The 20,663-nt window shown below is 34.3% G+C and overlaps 1 protein-coding gene across 2 annotated transcripts in view; it reads right to left on the bottom strand.

Annotated features, from left to right (window-relative positions):
* Positions 1 to 4,766: 4,766 nt before the first annotated feature.
* The window catches only part of LOC110445636 (lachesin-like), a 166,746-nt gene continuing 150,849 nt past the window's right edge, over positions 4,767 to 20,663 (bottom strand). The window contains exons 5-8 of one of the 2 annotated variants that reach the window (XM_021490345.1): positions 14,115 to 14,408; positions 11,778 to 11,825; positions 10,187 to 10,213; positions 4,767 to 4,938 (exon numbers count right to left, since the gene is read on the bottom strand). In XM_021490345.1, coding sequence (XP_021346020.1) covers positions 4,826 to 4,938; positions 10,187 to 10,213; positions 11,778 to 11,825; positions 14,115 to 14,408 — 482 coding nt within the window. In that variant the 3' untranslated portion in view covers positions 4,767 to 4,825. The remainder of the gene's footprint in view (positions 4,939 to 10,186; positions 10,214 to 11,777; positions 11,826 to 14,114; positions 14,409 to 20,663) is intronic. The other variant, XM_021490346.1, reaches the window with a different exon arrangement.

Below are 20,663 nucleotides of genomic sequence, written 5' to 3'. Positions count from 1 at the left end.
CCACACAAGGTTATGTGCGTAAGAAAATAGTCAATCATAAACAAATAATTGTAAATATTATGAGGATGAGAACACTGTTGTTGTAAGCGTCATGTGCATATGGAGAGGTCATTGATGAGAAAAAAGTATATCATTGTACATATTTCAGAGTTCGTTTATTCCTCTGCGGAAATGTTCTATTTGTTTTCGTTTGTCACTGACCTAGGTAGACTGGCCCCCTCTCTAGTATCTTGAATTATTTAGAAACCGAATCTATACCAAGTTCTCAACCAGGGGGAGATAAGCTACATGTAGTAGTAAAATGCAGTTGAGAAAATGTCATAAAAACTTGTAGCCAGTCTTTGACCGAGGATCTCGATTAAGGTTACGTATAATCTACAAAAAAATAATAAATTTTCGCTGGATTTTAGTTTGTAACTTAGTACGCCGGTTTCCGTAATAGACGTCGACGACGGGCAGAAACATTAACATCACAACCTTTCGAAAGATTTGATTTGTTTGTGTTTTACGTCCTATAACTGGTAGAGTCATTTAAGAACGTGTTTGGTGGTTGAGGAAAGCCGGCGTCCCCGAAGAAAAACCATCGACATACGGCTAGTATCTAGCGACTGCCCACGTAGGCCTCGAACCTGCGATCAAGTGTCGGAGGGCTAGTGGTACAGTAGCAGAATGTCAAGACGCCTTAACTAATTAGCCACCGCGGTCCCTCTTTCGAAAGATGTAAGTTGATGCAGAATTTGAACAGGTTGTATGGTCGCCATCATAGGGGAGTTTTACCTTCTCTTGTGTGATGTTACGGTCCTCTTTAGTGTTCTTTTAATTTCGTTGTTACTACTCAAACATTCACTTTCAGGACATTGCATTGGTAGGACCCGAGATAGACACATATCACGGTTGTCTCCGATAAACCAAAAACATGATTTCCCTTCCAAAACACCCCCTCTTAAACTCCAAGTAATGCATAATACTGAGTAAAGTGCCCGTAGCCATATTATCTTGGATATTTATAGTTCGATGTAAAACTCTGTAAGTTGCTGATTATCATTTGATATTCCACAGTGTGAAGTGCCGATATTTATTGTTACGTGTGATAAAATATATACAAATCTTTAAATGTCGATATCGATAATTGGTTGTTGGTAACGCATGAATAATGAATAGCAAATTCCAGTCTTTGAGTGATATTTTTATGTTTGCTAAAAGGTTGTATATACTATCAAGGTTCGATGTCCCTGTAGATTCGGGGAAATAACATTCCTGGTGTGTTGCACTGTATACCAAGTACATGTATGTATCGTTAGATGTATTTTGTTTCTTTTAAAATATTACATTAAATACGATTTGTGGTGATGATCTTTTAAACCAGGGTTCAATGTAAATTGTTTCTGTAAAAAGGACCCAAGCTGTTGAAACTTCGTACATAGCTTAAGCTTAATAGTAAAAAAATCCCTTTTTAAAAGGCGACCACTTAAGTGTGGTGAACATTTAATTAGAGGAAGTAAAATAAAGTATAATTTCAATATGCTGTTCGTTTTTAGTAGTTTTTTTTATCTAACGCTTTTACACTTTATTATGGTATGTGGTTTTGGGAGGCATTTCCGACAAAAAGTTAAACAATTGAAACACGTGAAAACAAGATGATTTGGATATAAAAAGTCTCATTTTAAATCTTAATATATTTTTACAAATTATTTTAACCAATATGTTTTGTTGTACAATGTGTGTAAGGTAATTTGCTGTGTTACATGAAGAACAATTTTAACAGTTTGTGTAAGGTGATCATAGTCATTGGTTGTTTAAAATGCAATATTGAAAATTATGTGTTATTTGTTCCGCTTATCATTGTCGTATTAATGAAATATATCAGAGTTTAGGTATAACATTTATTTGATTAATCTTTGATGAAGCAATGTTAATGTCATACCTTGAAATGTATGGAAAGCGTCATTTTGGGGCATTTAGGCATTTGGACATTATACTAATGGTTGTTATAGGCGAGCTGTTTTCTACGTGTAGATATAGTTGGCGATTATGTTTTACCCGTACTTAGCACTCGTACGACATATTGGGTTTCTGTCAACCGAGCTGTTTGAAATTTCGAATGAGTTGAAACGTATGGTACACTTGTATGGTTGATTGTTCGGGGCAATATTACAAGTCCTTTTCCCCGTTTCGGGCAATGTTAGAAACAAAACATAAAAATTGAGACGATTGGTTAATGTTTGTGGGCATTTTAGAGCGTTAGTTATCAAGTTTAATTTGCTCACTGAAACGCATTGCATATTTTCAAGTTAGTAAGTAATTGGAATGCATATGAAACATAAGCAATAATCGGTCATATTAGAATACTTTCAGGCAGCGTTTTTACCCGTCCTGTTCAATAATTGACATGTTACAATAATCTTGAAGTTTATCTACTCCTTGTGTTTGCCCCTTGTTTGTTCACGTTGTTAATTTTGTCTTTGTTTCCTCCTCATCTATCTTTAATGTATTCTGAAATGTCAATATCCTCATAAGGTTTGAAGATATATTTGCTATTGGTTCAGACCTTTTCGTGTTTGAAGCACGAGAGTAAATCTGTTCTAGCCAGTCCACATCCATTCAAAGGTTGTTATCCTTGCCAGGACATACGGAAACGTTGCTAGACACTCCTGTTGCTGCCCCTAAGTGCCATCTCATTAGAACAGCAACACAAGTAATGATTAAAGATAAGTGTATATTTGAGGCGAGGTCAATGTGTGTTGGGCGATTCTGTACATCAAAATAAACACAGTCTCAGCTGCTACACGGTAGCCTTATAATTAGTATTCTTTCGATAGCGCATTTTTTTTAATCGTTTTGTTACATCTACATGTATGACAGAATATTAGCTTTCAACGCATACGTTCTATGCAATAAAATTGTTGCTTACATTGTAAATGTGTATATAACTTTATGATTGTGTTATGATATCCAATTGATGTCTCTCTAATTTGGCTCCGGAGTGTCCTCAATATGCGAAGATACCGTCTGCATATGACCATATCTCCCGTTGCGAGTATGCAAAATTCCTAAGGACTTAGGCGACTTAATCAGCCAATCAGCAGATGTGTGATACAATTGTAGTCCCTACCTTAAATTAATTCAGTTAAATACAGTTCCTTGAGCAATTTAATTTTGTTAACATTTACAGACATTTTATGGAATGAAATTTACAGGAATTGGTGTTTGGAAAAATTAAATACATGTAGCTTTTCCGTCTTTGCGTATTGCAGAGTTATCTTCTCTTGAGATCAGATATTGATTGTTACGTCATTGGTTTGTGTGAGAAAATTACGTCGTTTTTCAAAAATTGATGACGTTACTCTCACAAACAAATGACGTCACAATCAATACCTGCTCTCAAGAGAAGATAACTCTGCAATACGCAAAGACGGAGTAGTAAATTTAGAAAGATGTAGAAAGTCAGAGGATGTTCACTTTCGTTTGTCAACAACTGAATGCTGTAACAATCGTTTCTGTCATGTCAACATGGCTTGTGGAGCCTTTGTAAAGTTGATTTATAAATCAAGACAACTGTCACTAGTGTTGATCTTCAAAATGTAAAACTAGTAGCTCAAATGCTCAAAAAAAGTAATAATGTAAAGTAAATTATTTACAAGTTGTTACGTGATAATGAATATTGATGTTAATCTTCGGAAGTGCATGCATACTTGATAGTTATTAAAATATCTAATTTGCAAATATTTGAATTTCAGAAATTAGGGTAACATCGATATGGCCTTTCAGTGTCTATTACATATTCAGTTCACCAGATATTTGACACCTTAGCGAAATAGAAGTGATCTGTGGTAATTGTGTATATTTCGCTATGCTAATTCAAGGTAGAGAGTCCAAACACTTTGTTATAACTCCAATGAAGGAACGTTTCAATTTCTTTCCATGGCAAGTATACAGCAAACAAATGGTGGGAGTACATGTTTCTATCTTAAGCTTAAATGGATTTAATAAACTGATCTGTCGGACAATCAGAATATATCCTTACGGTACGATAACTAAAATGTCCTTTCATATGATAATGACTGTATTAAAGATAGGTAATATTATAAGACTATTTCATTCCCATTGGTGTATGAAAGGGAAATTCCACCCGAGGGGTTTTGCCGAGGGTTTTGCCAAATTTTAAAATCCCGAGGGTGAAATTTCTCTATCCTACACCCTTGGGCATGAAAAAGAATTTTTCTCTCTTTCCAACTACCAGGATAAGCTCAGAAAGTATGAAAATGCGTTTGAACTGGCTACGACTTTGAAAATATTACCCCCCCCCCCCCCCCCCCCCCCCCCCACGAGCCACTTAGATGAAAACGAACCATACAGCCAGAGTAAACGTACCCCATACTTGCAAACAAGGTTTGCGCAGAAAAATTAATCTCATCTTTCTAATATGTACGGAAAATATATACGTAAAAGGTTTTAATTTTATCACGTCGCCTTTTCCGCATTGTGGCAATTGAATGCCTGACGTCACGTCATTGTTCAGCCATAGTGACATCACGTCACGTGAAACGGGGTGAAAGGTAGAAATGTCCTTCAAGCCTTTCTTACACTGGACAGCTCTACCTTACACATACGGAAATGAGAGAAATCTTCCTTCTTAACACCAGATGTAGTAAATTTGTTTTTCAATTGAACACTTGCCATATAACGATGTATGTACAAAGGAAACATAAAGTAACACCGATCAATTTTTTAAGTAAAATATAAAATTTATTACACACAATCTGCATAGTATTGATTGATAAGAAAGAAAAATAACGATTTATTCAAACAACAGTAAAGATGTGGATCACGTTGAGACAAGTATATATAACGTCCATGGAATTGTACATAGTGGTAATAACACATAAAGGGATGATGCTGCCGATGAATAACCATTAGTTGAGTCTGTTTCTGCTGTTTCTGCAAAACACAAACAAGAAAAAACTGTCAGAAAGGCACGTTATTCAAACCATATGTGAATTTATATAATTAATCATCGATACAATGGACATAACAATATACACCATATTCTGACACATTGAATGGTCACTTTTGGCAATAACATTTGAGATGTGATTATATGCAAACATGTACAATCCCAAAAACATTTTTTTAAGATGGTTAAGGACACACACAAGAGTATATTACATGTAGTTACGCAGTAACCTACATGAATTATAATCAAACTGTATGGAACATTTTAATATTGTTTTTTAACAACGCTTTACAATGTAAATTCAGTTAAACAAACCAAGAGCTGTTATGGTAAGCGATCTATGCTGAAGTACCTTACGCATTTGAAGTTTGGCGGCAGACATAGGTGTGGTTGTGCTGCATACATGTTAAACGTTAATATATCCCAATAAAAAACATCATTGAAGTTGACGTTTGACCTTACCATTTAGCAAATTTATTTTATAAACTTATCATTGAAAATGCATAAATACATCTGGTTAGAAGAGACACGTTGATCTTTTTTCCTACTGAGGGGCTTGCTTGAGAGAAAATTGAGTGAATGCTGACAGAAGGTTTCCTGGACAGAGGTGTCCTGTTGACATATGCAAACTACTAATCAATTAAATATGTACACTGTTGCCATGGTTTCTACGTCAAAAGCTTCTGTTTACAATACGGGCATTCAATGGTTAGCATGACTGATTTTAAACTATGATATTACAATTTTTATCGTGATTACATATTTGTTTACGATGTCATAGATATGGTGTCTTATTTGGTGCATGAAGCGCCTACCCGCCTGGAACATCTGGATCCATCTCCAGGTTTTTTGAAATTGATCATAACGATTTTTATTATGTTTATCTTTCCCCAAAATTCCTTGGTTTGTGTATTTGTTTATACTTTGAGAACGGATTGTATTCTCGGGAAGTAACGAATTGATTTCTTTGTATTACACTTTCAACAAACTCCCAGACAAAACTAACTATCTGAAATTAGAAATTTAAAGAAATATTCATTACATTGTACTAGGTTTACTTTTATGATTTTGGTGATTGTGATTGTAATGATGATGACGACCAATGTTAGCAATATCCACATGGAATGTTATGCGAACAGTTAACGTGGGGTATGCTTACACAAAAACATTTCTATATCTGTGCCCTGAAATATGCATTTTGAAACCATGTTTTGAATAAAACATAAACAAGGCCTACATGTTTAGATATGAACAGTTCTGAACGATAAAATAGTAGCTATGCAAAGGAAGTATGTAAATTGACCAGTACGCGTCAACTGTGGAGTGAAAGTTTACATGAGTTATATGTAACAAAATATGTATTACCCCAAAATATCGTTAGAGTACCAGAATGACATGACATTTTCACTCACAATGTTTTATGGTTCTGTACTGTGATAGTGTATGATCCTTTTGTCTTTCTCTATATATAGACATACAACTGCTTTACACTTATCATTAACCCTGTTAAAGCATGACCTCCAATAACATCAGTTAAACAAGGGTAAGCATGTGGATATGCGTCTACTATCATATATAGCAATGCATATTTTACCGATGCGCGTTTATCTGGAATTGTTCTTTCTACATGAGTGTAATAGGTGTCATAGATACATTAAACAGTACATAGCTCAGTTATGAAGCCGGACCATTACAACCGATACTGATGACATTATCGAACTGCCGTTTTGAACATAAAGATAAAGTTATATACATCCACTCTACAAAACATTAAAATATTTATCTACAAAGATTTATTGATCAATGGCATTGGCATCTTAAAAACATTTCCATGTCGTTGTCCGTGTAGGCCATGAAGCGATTGATATATTGCATGTTTTGACTACACGAATATACAAAAATATTTCTGTCTTAAACAAATATTGAGAAACACTGTAGTACCTGTATTAATAACACCACATTGATATAATTACTGTTGCACTGTAAATGCAAATTATAAGCGTGGAAATGTCCAAGGCCAGAAGTATATATACTAAATGCTGATCAAACATTGAGCTTATGTATAGTGAAGGAGGAAAAGGATGCTATATAGATTGATGTCGGCATCTTTATATAACGACATCAGTAGCTAGTGCTTCGACTGCTCGTTCTATATCTGGAATATACTTTGGTTAGGTCCTTACGAAGTAATCATACTACATGTATTTGCTTCACTGCTGACAATATAACTACCTGTTATACCTTTACATCGTTTATATATATAGCGCATCACAGACAAACATTCTTTAGGAATGAAAGGATTTGATTTCAGTTTTAACAACGCGAAGTATTTCAAAATCGTCTATACGGTCACCGTAACTTTGTTTCTTTTCGTTTTGGAATTTACTTTTTCGTTACAGCCCAGGTATTTCACAAAAGCATCAATTGACAGGTTGGGCACTCAAAGGACATTTTAACTTGCTGCTATTATGTTATAGGATAAAGGTTAATATGGTGTCATGGCATATTATCCCGATAATGGTCTTACTAAATGTGTCTATGAATACACCGATGAGAATTGAGATTCTCTCACAGAAACGCAGGAAAGCATTGTAAAACAGATTCAGATTAGTTTAGCTCTTTTTAATATTCCTCACCAGATAGCTTCCGTTCTGTGAGAGAAGAAGATTATTCGCTTTATAAAATCATAGCAGAGTAATGTGTCACTAGGGCCTTTAGAATTCACGTTTGGTCATGGTAAAAGATACATTTACATTACATATAAGATATCATTTTAAAGAGTGATTTTCTTGTAGAACTGGATTCAAGCGTCTACGCACTCCCTATACGGGATTATATATATATAAAAGATCAATGCGTAGACAAAATAAAAATGATTACATACAGCGGATTATCAAAAACAAAATATTATTCCTTAGCGAGATGGAATTTTCGTTAAACAGTGTTGCGAATGCAGCTATACAGAATATTTTATTTGAACATTCCCTCTCCGTATAATTACGGCAGAGACCAGTTATGGGGTGTAGGAGAGATACTCAGACACTGTAATATCCTCGGGGACAGCGCATGTCAGAACAGATCACCGGGACGGAGTGGCCCAATGGCAGTATATACGTTGCACGTTGTATCAGAAAATGGATCGCATGCATAAGTGAAGCCTAGGGGCTTTTAACGAATATTAGGTTGAATTTCTATAACCATAAATTTGCTTGTCAACGCGTAAACGAATTTGGCAATTGTAGGTCTATATTCATATTGCATTTCTTGGAATTCTTGGAAGGAAGCAGTTCATCTCATGTCGGATGTTTGTCAGTTTCAGTTTTAGCTTGTTTATTGGCTTTGTCGTTATCGGAATTTAACAATACGTTGTGTTTTAATTAGATATGTTTCGTGTTAAGGAGATTTAAATTTGATTACGCCCGTTTTCCTTCAATATGATATGATTCAATTTGAATTAGATATCGGAAATCAACTGCTCGAGTTAATCAATATATAAACAATGGCATGTCATGTGCATACTCAACTTCGCTGTGCCGTAAGGTCATATTGTCTGATATAGGGTAGAGTATGGGAATCACCAAGTCAAATTATATTGATCACGTTACTACGTATGATCAAGGGGTATGATGAATGAGCACAATCAGTGAATGATCTATCCATGCGACAAGGTATACAATAACAGATTAACTCATGCAACAGAAGGGTGTGGTGAAGGGTAGGACACATGAAAGGGTATTCAAAACTCGAAACACCTGCTGTATTATTTATTTATAAATCTGTTTTTGAAGTAAGTACTACATGTGTTTTTTATCTTGCATTTGAGTGTTTATTGTCTAAAAGTGAATGACTTAATGTTCCTGATCAATATATACATTTTTTAAATTCGTCAATTAATTGTGGTACTATGTCGCCGTAATTCAGATAATGGCCAGGGAGACCATAGAAGCTAGATTTTTTTTAATTTAAACAATCCCTTTGCATTTATTTTTTTAAATTGAAGGCGTATAATTAAATTGTTCCAGAACAGAAAATAATAACAGCGGTGTAATAATTGACAGCTACTATGCATTCCTTCAGATCGACGTTATGCGTTAAATCTTGGCAACTGGATCGGGATAGTTGCCATAACATTTAAGATTATTAGATAAATGTCAAACAAATAGGACAGAGATGTTCCCAATGTGTTTGTATGGACGATTGTAAGTGTACATGTTCTGATCTGATTACGCTATTTTAAGAAAAAAAAGACAAGCAATGCAGCAAACATTATTGGGGCGAATACTCGAGAATGAACTATATGTACTATCATTGGCACATGTAGTGCACGTTTACAACCGCACTTATCTGACACATGTACATGTAGTACAAGTTAACAACCACGTTCATCATGCTGGCTAGAACACATGACGTATTGTCGTATGTGAATGCAATACGTACCAAAGTATGACTGAGTGTGTAACATACATTAAGTAACCAAAGGCAAGGGTAAGTAGCGATTGATATACAATGGAAGAGTATCTCAAGACATGCTTGCAATCAAGTGTACCATTTACATGTATAAAGAAGTACTATCATAGCCACATTGATGAGCTCAATATGATAATACTAGTTATATACGTTATTGTGTCGTGTTACTCTCTCACTTGGCTAAAAATAATGTACATACTCTTGATTTTCGTCATCTTATTCATTACACAAGCTGCTTATTATACTGCTGCGTATTAGATGAGTTCTATAACCGAAATTTAATGGAAACCGAATTATTTCATAACCATGTTTGTCGGAAACTCGACTGATGTATGTCTGTAGCCATGCGCTGAAGTATTGTATTAGATAGTAAATATTTAAATAAAAGCATTACTAACAATACGTTGTATCTTATTACTTTATATTAAAGAGAATATTGAGAAGCCCAGTTCCTATTTATAAGTCATATGAGTTTATATACAGTATATATGAAGTTATTATTTATAAGCGTTTTTAGCATTTTTAATTTAAAATGAAAGCAATGAAATACCATTAGAAGACGCACAAAAAAACATCACTACATGCAGTTGTGTAATATCACCAAGCATACCTTAAAACTTCACTTCGAGAATGAAAATATGTAATGACAAGTTTTGAATTTTTGAGCGTGAGACGAGTTATATGCGGCCAATGAGCGTGTAGTACATGGCTAAAAAACACATTAAACATACAATTGAAAGAAAATATTGATATAATTATACTTACCGCTTCTTCTAATTATAGATGATTTAGCTGAAACATAAAATCAGTGATAAATTAATAAATAAGTATCAACTGAATCATAATTATAGCAGAAGCACACTGAACATAAGCAAACCAGATATATTTTTGTATTTATTTTTACAGATAAAAGAGCTATAACTGTTTCTATGAACCAATAGTTCATCTAAATAAATGTATTTAACGGATGTTTCTTAGCTTATAAACTAATGCATGCGTGTATATCAATTTCAATTTGCTTACAAAAATCAAATATTTGACTGACATTTGATGCAAGAAATGCTTTATAATGTTTTGTTTGTTTTAATAACAGCAGGTATCATACATGTACACAGCTGTCGTCACCTACTGCATCATCACCACAGTGTATGGTCATTAAGGGGAGATTACAACACAGGTAATCATTGGAAATACTTCACAAATATTCTGTAGAACATATACATGCTTCTTTTACAAAATGCTTGTAAATTAATCACAACAAATACTTCAACAATACTTATATTAACATATCTACTTCAAATAACACGCATTTGATAAAAAATATTCTTCATGCAAATGCCATTATGCTTATTGATACAAAACAAAAACAATCAAAAATGTTCTAAATCTATGTGTTTGTGCTCTTAAATGGCAAAAGTATTTAAACTGAAATCAAACTCTCACATCGCTCGGATTGGCAATTAAATAGTTCGGCCCTACATTTAATTGCATTTAATTGCAGTTAATAAACAACTTTATTTGACACATTTTGTTTTATTAATTTCATGCTTTTAAAGATAGATTACAATGTTTATTCAAATCAACAAATGTAATCATTCCATAAACCTAATGAGTATGAGCATGCATAATTGCCATGATTTATATAAATATTTGTATGAAAAATATAAAACGAATGCAGCAATGACAAATCAATTCAGCTCAAATCATACAATCACGACTTGGTAAAAGACAAAATAATTCTGAAAATGAAATGATTTTATAATGCAAAGGCACGCATACACACTCGTTGCAAAGGAATTTTAGCATACACATACGACAAAACTAGCCGATCACGTTTGTTTATAAATATGCGTGATGTTTTTTTGCGTCAATTAAATAAAACCAAAATAATTAAGTTCTTAGAATATCTAATTATGGCCTGTCTTTTGTTTTTCAATGCTGCACTTTGAAGGAGATGTGCGAAACAAGTGTGGTCGGCTTGGAAGATCACAATATGACTATAATCATTAGCTAGCACTTTCTTTCTCTTCGTTGTACTCCAAACATGTGTCTCTACGACGTAACAGTAAAGTTCACATTTTATTTTCACACTCAAGACATTAAAGAACCAGCATGATTGTACCTTAACCCTGAAATCAAAAATCGTTTTCATTAATCTGATCTAATAATATTGGTTTCACGTATAATTAATTGGCTTTCATTCGAGTGATATACTGTCACCTTCGGTCTTAAATAACGACAACCCTGTGCTAGCATCATGATTAAAGTCTCATTTTGATCTTAAATGGGGACTCATGGGATAGAAGATCACAAGTGAGGACGACATAAAATGGGTGATAAAATACAGGATGTTTACCACCGGGAGGATGGGTAGGATCTATCAGCTCCCCGTGCTTGTCGGGCTCTGTAATGACGGGGGAAGTCTCAAAATTAATTTCACCAATACAAAATATTTCAAAATTAGGGAATATATTATGAACATTCCTAAAAATAGGAATATGTCCAAAAGAATATTTCTTGATAACATATATAAACTGTACATCAGATTTGATAAAGTATCGGTATCTAGATGATATTTGTTTTGGTGATTAATAAGATAAACAGTGACTTTTAGAACATAATACACAATTAATTTCGGCTATTATAATGAATATACTTTATATTTTCATTATATGTATATTGTGTTTATTTTTGTAACTAGTTTGAGAGACGGTTATTTTCTAACTCAATACCCTATCCGGTAAAAATAATATAACAGATTCCAAAGACAACGTTATTTTATTGGTATACTCTGCTTATAATAAAGGAATCATTTTTAAACCTTTGTTACATTTGAAGCAGAGTATGATTTGACCGGGTTATGTTTTTTAATATTGACTTCATAATTGAAGTCTTTCATTCACATTGTAAGGCACCAATATTAAATCGTAAAGTATGCACATCATGAAATGAACAGGAATGAATAGAAAATAATACAACAACGGTGAAAGTATATTTAAAAGGCAATGAAAGTGGAAGAATATATGTATAAAATCATTCACAACCAATGCTCTGTAATTTGGTCCGAACAAATGTCAAAACATAAAAAGAGAGGGAAAACTGAATGCAAATAAAACTATGTTGGCAATTTGGTTGGAAGGGAAGAAATTTAGGGACGAGATGTACCTTCAGAATGGTGTTAAGCAGACCACTGTTTCATTAGTCGAGTCTGCGTAACTTATGGTACAGTTTGTGTTCATGCAAACAGATCATGGCGACATAGTTCCACTCTTATTTACACCAAAATGTTTGTCCTTGAAATTTCGTCATGCACATACAGCACATGCTATAACTAAAAGATAACCGACAGCGGTTCTAGGGCACAAACAACGTAATGTATACTAAAACTATAAAGAATGCACATCATAACCTAAATTTATCGTGACTCGACAGTGACGCTGAATAAAACACGGCACAACTTTAGTATCCAACTGTACTTCTGCAACATAGGCACCATAACATATGTTGTTTTGTTTTAACTTCATGAACGTAGTGCAGCAGAAAAGTATCATGCGGTTTTGTCTCGAAAATGCCGTTTTTGTATATGGAGAAATTTGCATTATATAATTTCTGTCGTACGCAAACATTGTTGTTCATCCAAACGAAATTACTGAGAGCCCGAGGTATCCTGCATACACGAAAACGCTTGCCGTAATCTAATATATAAAATGTTTCACCACCATAGCTAGGCAAGAAGATCAACAGTCTTTCCCAGTTTCCCAGTAAACACAGTAATTAAATAACACTACATCTGGAGACAAGCAATTTCCCTCTTTTGTTTTTCTTTCGCCAATTAAGCAGAATGTCCCCGGTTTTCAATGAAAACAACGACTTCAAAGTCATGTTTACAATTCTGCGTGCTGAACCTATGCTCTTGACCAACTGTTCGTAATACATTTCGGTGCCCTTGGTGGCGTCTTGTCTGTTTCCGTTTGTTACAGAACTTATCAGAGAGAACAATTTACGCCCGCTTTGCAAAGAAAAATTAAGATGTATTCATCTAGTAATGGTATAACCGCCGATGAAGCAGGACCCACCTGTCTGATACTACAAAGTCATTTATCAGGTTCAAGGCACTGCCTTCCGTTAACCAATGAGGTACCGCTTGTTACCGCCCAGACCTTTACCCAAGACTGTTAACACAGATAACCATTCAGAGTACGGTAGCAAAACCGTCGTAAACATTGTATACCATCGTATAATGCAACATGTCTGTCGATTCAAGAGTGTTTACCATCACTGATACAATAACCTTTGAAATAACATTGGAAAAGAGAAATATAGCTGCATAATTAGTAACCAACTTAAGAGTACGTTGGTGTCGAAATTTCTTTTATATAGTAAATCTGGATTATATTATTACATAACAATTGCGCATCTTTACTCTAACGCCTACACATCAATACTCCGACAATCCGATTGCAAGGTACATGTACCAAACTCATAAACCCGCTCTGCTATAGCGGAACACGCTACCTAATAGCCATACCACTTGAATAATGACCACATCCTACATGCAAAGCAAGTTTCCAGGTACCAATGAGCCAATATACAAGTAATACATGTATATGACCTCCATGCATCTACAGGTATGGGACGTTACCATACTACATCTACCACAAGAGTTACACCCCTTTGTAAACGACATACTCACCACTGAGGACGTTGACAAGCGTACTTGTGATATGGAGGTCGGAAGTTCTACACACATATTTCCCAGCATCCTCCATTTTCACATTATTCACAGTTAATACACTGTATATTAATTTGTCTATTAAGGACACAAATTTTGTTATAGTGATATGTTGGTCATTTTTATTTTGTATTATTTCATGTCCATCTTTAAACCAATCTAAATCGTCGTTAGGGAAGTCATCTGTTGTGGCGTTACACATGAGGTAGATTTTGTTGCCTATCTCTACAAACTCGGATCCGGTGATTAAAATTTCTGAAATGATACACAAAATGGCGGATAGTCCAATCGAAATGTCAAAAGACGTATTTCTAAACTATGCTATGCTACGCTATTTTGCACTAAATAGAAGCTACACAAACACATCGAACAAACACATCGAACAACACAGTATATCAAAAGAGGTAAGTCCTAAATGGACATTTCTTATCATCTTTATTTTCCTAAAACAAAACCCCTTGTTTTGAGGTTATGACAACTAAGATAAGACTTGCCACCAAATGTAGTAGGTACCACATATACAACATTGTACACTCAACATGAACAATAAATGATCCTTTCTACCTTTTGTATCTTCGTGATATTTACAGAAAACCTTTCTAAACACATATGTACTGTCCAAATCTTACATCATCTAGCTTAGTTGTCTCGTTCATTTATCAGTAAAACAACATACATGTATATGTATATAAATGTAGCTCTTCCTTATATCTTTCGGATATCCGTTGTCGATATTCTACTCATGCTGTAAGAGAAATCCTTTTTTCATTACATGCTTTGCGGCTTGGGTAGTCATGTTATATACCCCTTTATGATATGTGCAGGTTCTAGACAATGTCGGATTCGCTTACAGAAAGCAATTTCATTATACTCAAGGGAATCTATGTTTCCTGAGAAATATTTAAACGTCTAGAAAAACGTCATGCCGTCTTATTATTGAAACCACACTAGTCTTGGAAAAAAGGTACCCCTGTTGAAGATAAGGAACGTTGTACGGTCAGGCAAGTGTCATGTTCAATCCTTATGTTGATTTGATAGTCATAACGTACCATGCCATTTCACACACATCATCATACCATTGATAGATTCTTACCAAATAGGTTGTGGCATTTTAGAATTGAACCTTACTGGACAATATATTGAACACCTCTCAAAACAAAGCCAGATAAATAATATCTTTCCAAGCTCCATGGTATCACTTCATATATACACATGTAGGAACACTAACCACTGACACTGTTAGGTATATTGTGCAGTTATTTTCATGGGAATTATTTTTTCGTTTATTTCTTTAAAAAGCTATAATACACCTATTTATATGTTTTGCGAAAGTTTGAAAATACGAAGTAATCAAGCACCTATTTCCAATGATATTAAGCCAGCCTTTAAGCCGAATAAAACAAAAATAGGAAAACAATTACTACCCCAGTCCTTCCACTCATTATCAATAAGTGGTATTAAGCGTGAAATATGAATATTTGAATCAAAAGTTTTCCAAAATTATGAAGATACACAGAAACAAGAACAAATACAAACTGGAACATTTTTTCCCAAAGAAAACGTTTTTAACCTCGAAATTTAACCACGATGAAATACAGTATTACTAAATTTCTATCGACTTTGTTTTATAGGGATTAACGTCCTATTTACAGCTAAGGTTAGTTAAGGACCAGTCTCTTTGTGTGTAATGTATGCATGCATGGGTTTATGTGTGTTGAAGGAAGGGTGCGTCGGTGTAAAGGTAGTACATCGCCATTTACAGCTAGTGGTATTAAGAAACCCTTTTCCCAGAGAATATTGTTTTTGTATCTTGATGTCGCCTAAACCTGAAATAAGCTTGGTAATCCAGGAAACATGTTCACAGTCTAGTGTAAGCAAAGAACTGGCCAAAATAAAACAACACAGATGTTAATGTCAATAAAACCTCACTGTTTGTTTATCTTATTTTCGATTTTCGATTTCACAACTACAACGTATTTTATCAGCTATGTAAGGAATTCATAGACTAACCATTGCTCAAACATGTTCATATGCTAATGTATGGATTTTTCTGTAGTGCATGGATTTATAGAATTGTAAAAATTGTTAACAAAATAAGCTCAGTTTATGTGTTGAATGCAACGTTGATTTTAGAATTGATATGGAACCAAGATCGAATTGGAACTTTGTGATGAATACCAGAATGACAACTTATTCTTGGAAAACTCATCCATCAGAATGTGTTCCTTTGTTTATATTTTATAATAATTCCCATCGCTTTGAGTTAAAATTACCTTTTCATACGTCGCACTTGTTATATAGGGTTTATATTTACAGTTATTAATGCCTCAATGTAAATTTCATATTCAGTCTTATATTGATGTAAATGTGTATCTAACATTATAAAACTAAAGAAAAAAAATCTTTCCTCGGCTGAAATAGACTGTACAAACTGATCCACGAAATACTATATCTCTTTTGCCCTGTAATCAGGTAATCGTCTTTATATCACACTGTATCATTATTTTGGACACATTCCCTTATTGTAGAGAAATAAAGTAATATAGTTTTTTGTGAATCCTATATAAGAACTGATATTACTTAGAACTATGTTTTATAAGAAAAGCTACAATTACAATCCCTTATCAGTGGTGTGAAAGAAAAAGTTTAAAAAAACGTCACATTAGTCGTGATCAGACACGTATTCCGTCTTTGCGTATTGCAGAGTTATCTTCTCTTGAGAGCAGGTATTGATTGTTACGTCATTTGTTTGTGAGAGTAACGTCATCAATTTTTGAGAAAACGACGTAATTTTCTCACACAAACCAATGACATAACAATCAATACCTGCTCACGAGAAGATAACTCTGCAATACGCAAAGACGGAATAAGCATTTTCACAACTTATTTGCCATATTTAGTTTCTTGGAAAATAAGAGAGAAAGGCATGTCTGATAAACGAATAAAATGCATACAAGTCACTGTGACACGTACTTTATAACGACGAGATACCTTTACTAGTATATGTCACAACCAAGCAACAGCTATAATTATATAATGATAATAATAATTTGAGGTTTTTATATACCTCTTTATCATAACCAAGTAGGTCGTCTCAAAGCGGTTTACATATTATTAACCGTGATTATAGGACCTTTGAAACCAGCCAATATCTTTCTCAACTCCCCGGGGAGCATACAGCCAGTGCTGCCATTTCGGCGCTAACAGCTAGCATTCAAGAAATATAGCACTGCCCAACCAGGTACTCATTTACAGCTGAGTAGACTGGAACAACCGGAATAAATTATCTTGCTGAAAGATACAACACAGTGCCGTGACGTATGTATTTTATTACGACTATATGAATAATAAAGTATCATCACAAGATTGTTATTGTATAAATTAACTAAAATACATGCGGAGAACGAAATAGATTACATTGTAAAGCATGTTGTATTTTTTCAACTATATTACTGTAACACATTTAGATGTACAATCAATCAGCACGTTTTATTTTAATGGGTTAAGCGTCATATAATGTTAACCCTCGCGTAACACGGGTCTATATATTCATGTAGGAAAAAGGTTCCTTAGTCTCTACTTTTGTTTATTTCTTCGTGGAAGTAATTTGTTTCGTTATATATGAGTTTAAGTATCAATATTACTTCGATCAATGGTAATTAACTGCTGCATGAAATATGTTAAACGAATGTTGCCAAAAAACATATTTGTATAATTTAACTGTTTCGTTCAGGGATTTTTTGGCGCCAAATATTTTTTTTTTTCCTTTTTTTTCTGCTCTCATGGTCATAAGATTAATAGCAAATATCTCACAAGAATAAAACGTGTCTTTATTTGAATGCAAAAGTTTATCATAGACACGCGAATTTTCCTTTAATTATGGCTTTAGTAAAGATACCCGTTACAGAGTCTGTTTCATTGCAACTTTTGCAGAAACAAATTAGTTAAAACCGCTTGTATTCAAATATAGACATGTGTTGGAATAAGCACTATAAGAAAAGTAATTCGATAAGTAGATTTTGACTTAACTTCCCTAGATAGACTCGTCTTTGATAAAGTTATCAATAGCTGGATAGTCAGAGCGATAATTATATAACAAATAGAAGCCATATTCATGAAATATAACGTCATTATGTAAGTGACTTAAACACCGGTTATAAATGCAATCTGCAGATGGATGTGGCAATTTTTAACATGCATTTATAAATCGTTATCTAAGTGTTCCGTTGGAGCGGTCACTAGCAATAAAACATATCCGCAGACCGTTCAACAAAACGGTGTTAAGTTTTCTTTAACAGGCAAAGTGAATTAATCTTTGGCCCTTACCACATTAGCAGACGGCTACGTAATTGCTACACTAGACAGAACCGATAACATCCGGGGATAATCGTCCTTGTCCATTACCAGAGCAGTACACAGTTGTCGTTCCGACTCAGCCACTGTACTTATCGAATATATACAACCATTACCTTAAAGTCGTATCGACAATTTCTCTGGCCGCACTCAAGGAGCTGATATCGCTATCGGTGGTTTATTTGTGACTAAATGCATTGGATGATTTACTGGTATGATCAATATAACATCAAGGAATTAAAACCAGCTGCTTTAGTATGTGCGAAATATGAGTATGTGTTTGTCCGTAACAATGTGTGACAAATTGCTTGGGTGGATCCTCTCTTACAATTAAATATACTCTCGTGACAGGACATAATTTACCATTTGCCGTAACATGTATGTGTACCCTATATATTGGTCTCTCGTTTTGTTTTTGATTGGAGTTAACTGCCTGTTGTGAGGATGTTAAATCCCTATAGAAAATATCAGAAATGTCTTCCTCGCAAAAAACTGTATACTCTTGAGGGGCGTCATACAGTACGCCATCCCCATAATATGTGTATAGCACCTTAATGGGCCTCATACACTACTACCCATTACATGCATCCCCTTGCATTGCCTTATACACAAGCCTTCAATGACATATTCATGTACTATTATGCATTTCTTATACACGACTTGACCGCCAATGCTGTATCTGTAAAATGGGATGATTGAACAAGTTCTTGCGAGCATGTATTGTTTTAATGGCATAACAAACCCTGTCCTAAAATATCACGTCTTGAATGGTCATTCTACGTTTTTTTTCCAAACCGTCTTACATGTTAAACATGCGTCCTATACTACTATACAACTTTTGATTAAACTGGTATATCGATTTTCAATACACAAAGGAGGGGTATCCATTTCGGCCTCTTGGTGGCTATCACCGATACGATTTTATTTTGCCTAAGTCAAGTGACCTTGCCGTCATGAAATGTCATAAGAGTAAGGTCATCATGATATAAATGGGAGGAAACTGTGGGACCAAAATAACAAATGACCTCTTTTTGTCAAAGCTACATGTTTCAAAACTTTCTTTATTATTATTCTAGTCTACATTAAAGTGATTTAATATGAATACATATGTGCCTACGTTTTGATACACAACAATTTAGTGTACCTTATTACATTAATGGAACACAACCTGAATTTTCATCAAATTCAGAACCATCTACTGTGGAATCAATATTATTGAAACAGAGTTATGCACATACAATTACTATATTCTTCGATAGTTTGATTGATATTTCGGCTAACAGAATTGGATATGTGGAGGTCCTTATATATTTGAGCAGAATGTCATGTACATGCTTCATAGTCCAGCTATAGTTGAGCTATATTAGTAATATATTTATGTACTGTATTTTTAATACAGGTTTAAGACTACAACATTGTTTGTATCCTTTCGTACAGTGAAAAGCAGTTGGCTATGATAAACAAGCGATTAGCTACTGTTACATGTACTTCAATTTAAGGCCAATTACCAGTTGAAAGCGAAACACTACTTACTGGACTAGAGACAGGAACAGTATAGGTATGTTAACATGCTACACACATGTATAAAAACCTCTACCCAAATAAATACATGTATGTCTGGTGTGTGTCGTGAGTGGTTATGCATCCCATAATGTTAGCCAAAATATAAATCAAAATTATCAAACAATATAGCAATTTGATGTGCACCCATTTATTTCAATCATGTATTATTGCAATAAAACCGTATTTGTTATAATGGTCTGCTCAATCATATCGGTAGCTATCGAGATCGATTCTGTCATATTATTTAGTTATTCATCATTAACACTCAAATATGATATAAACTTCATTTTATTACAATTAACAACATGGCTGTAAGTCTTACTTTTAACGCAAAAATTGGTCATTGCAATAAACGAGTTATTTATACACAGGATGAAGAGACGAGAAGAAAAAAACCTCTTTTGAGCGCGAAACGTTACTGATGACACGACACAGAGTTGTCTCCCCAGAAAGCCTTCTCTTACACATGACATTTAGTTCCCACTAGACCCCGTATGTCCGCCCCCAGAAATCTTTGTCTCTTTGGCGAACACTGGTATTCTAGGTTAGAGTATTAAAAGCATTTTCTTCACACTCTGTTAAACTCTACTTTTT

This window comes from Mizuhopecten yessoensis, unplaced genomic scaffold, assembly GCF_002113885.1.
Source record: "Mizuhopecten yessoensis strain PY_sf001 unplaced genomic scaffold, ASM211388v2 scaffold2329, whole genome shotgun sequence".
Lineage (NCBI taxonomy): Eukaryota > Metazoa > Mollusca > Bivalvia > Pectinida > Pectinidae > Mizuhopecten > Mizuhopecten yessoensis.
Note: the sequence above shows the minus strand (reverse complement) of the source record. Positions and strands in the feature narration are given on the sequence as shown.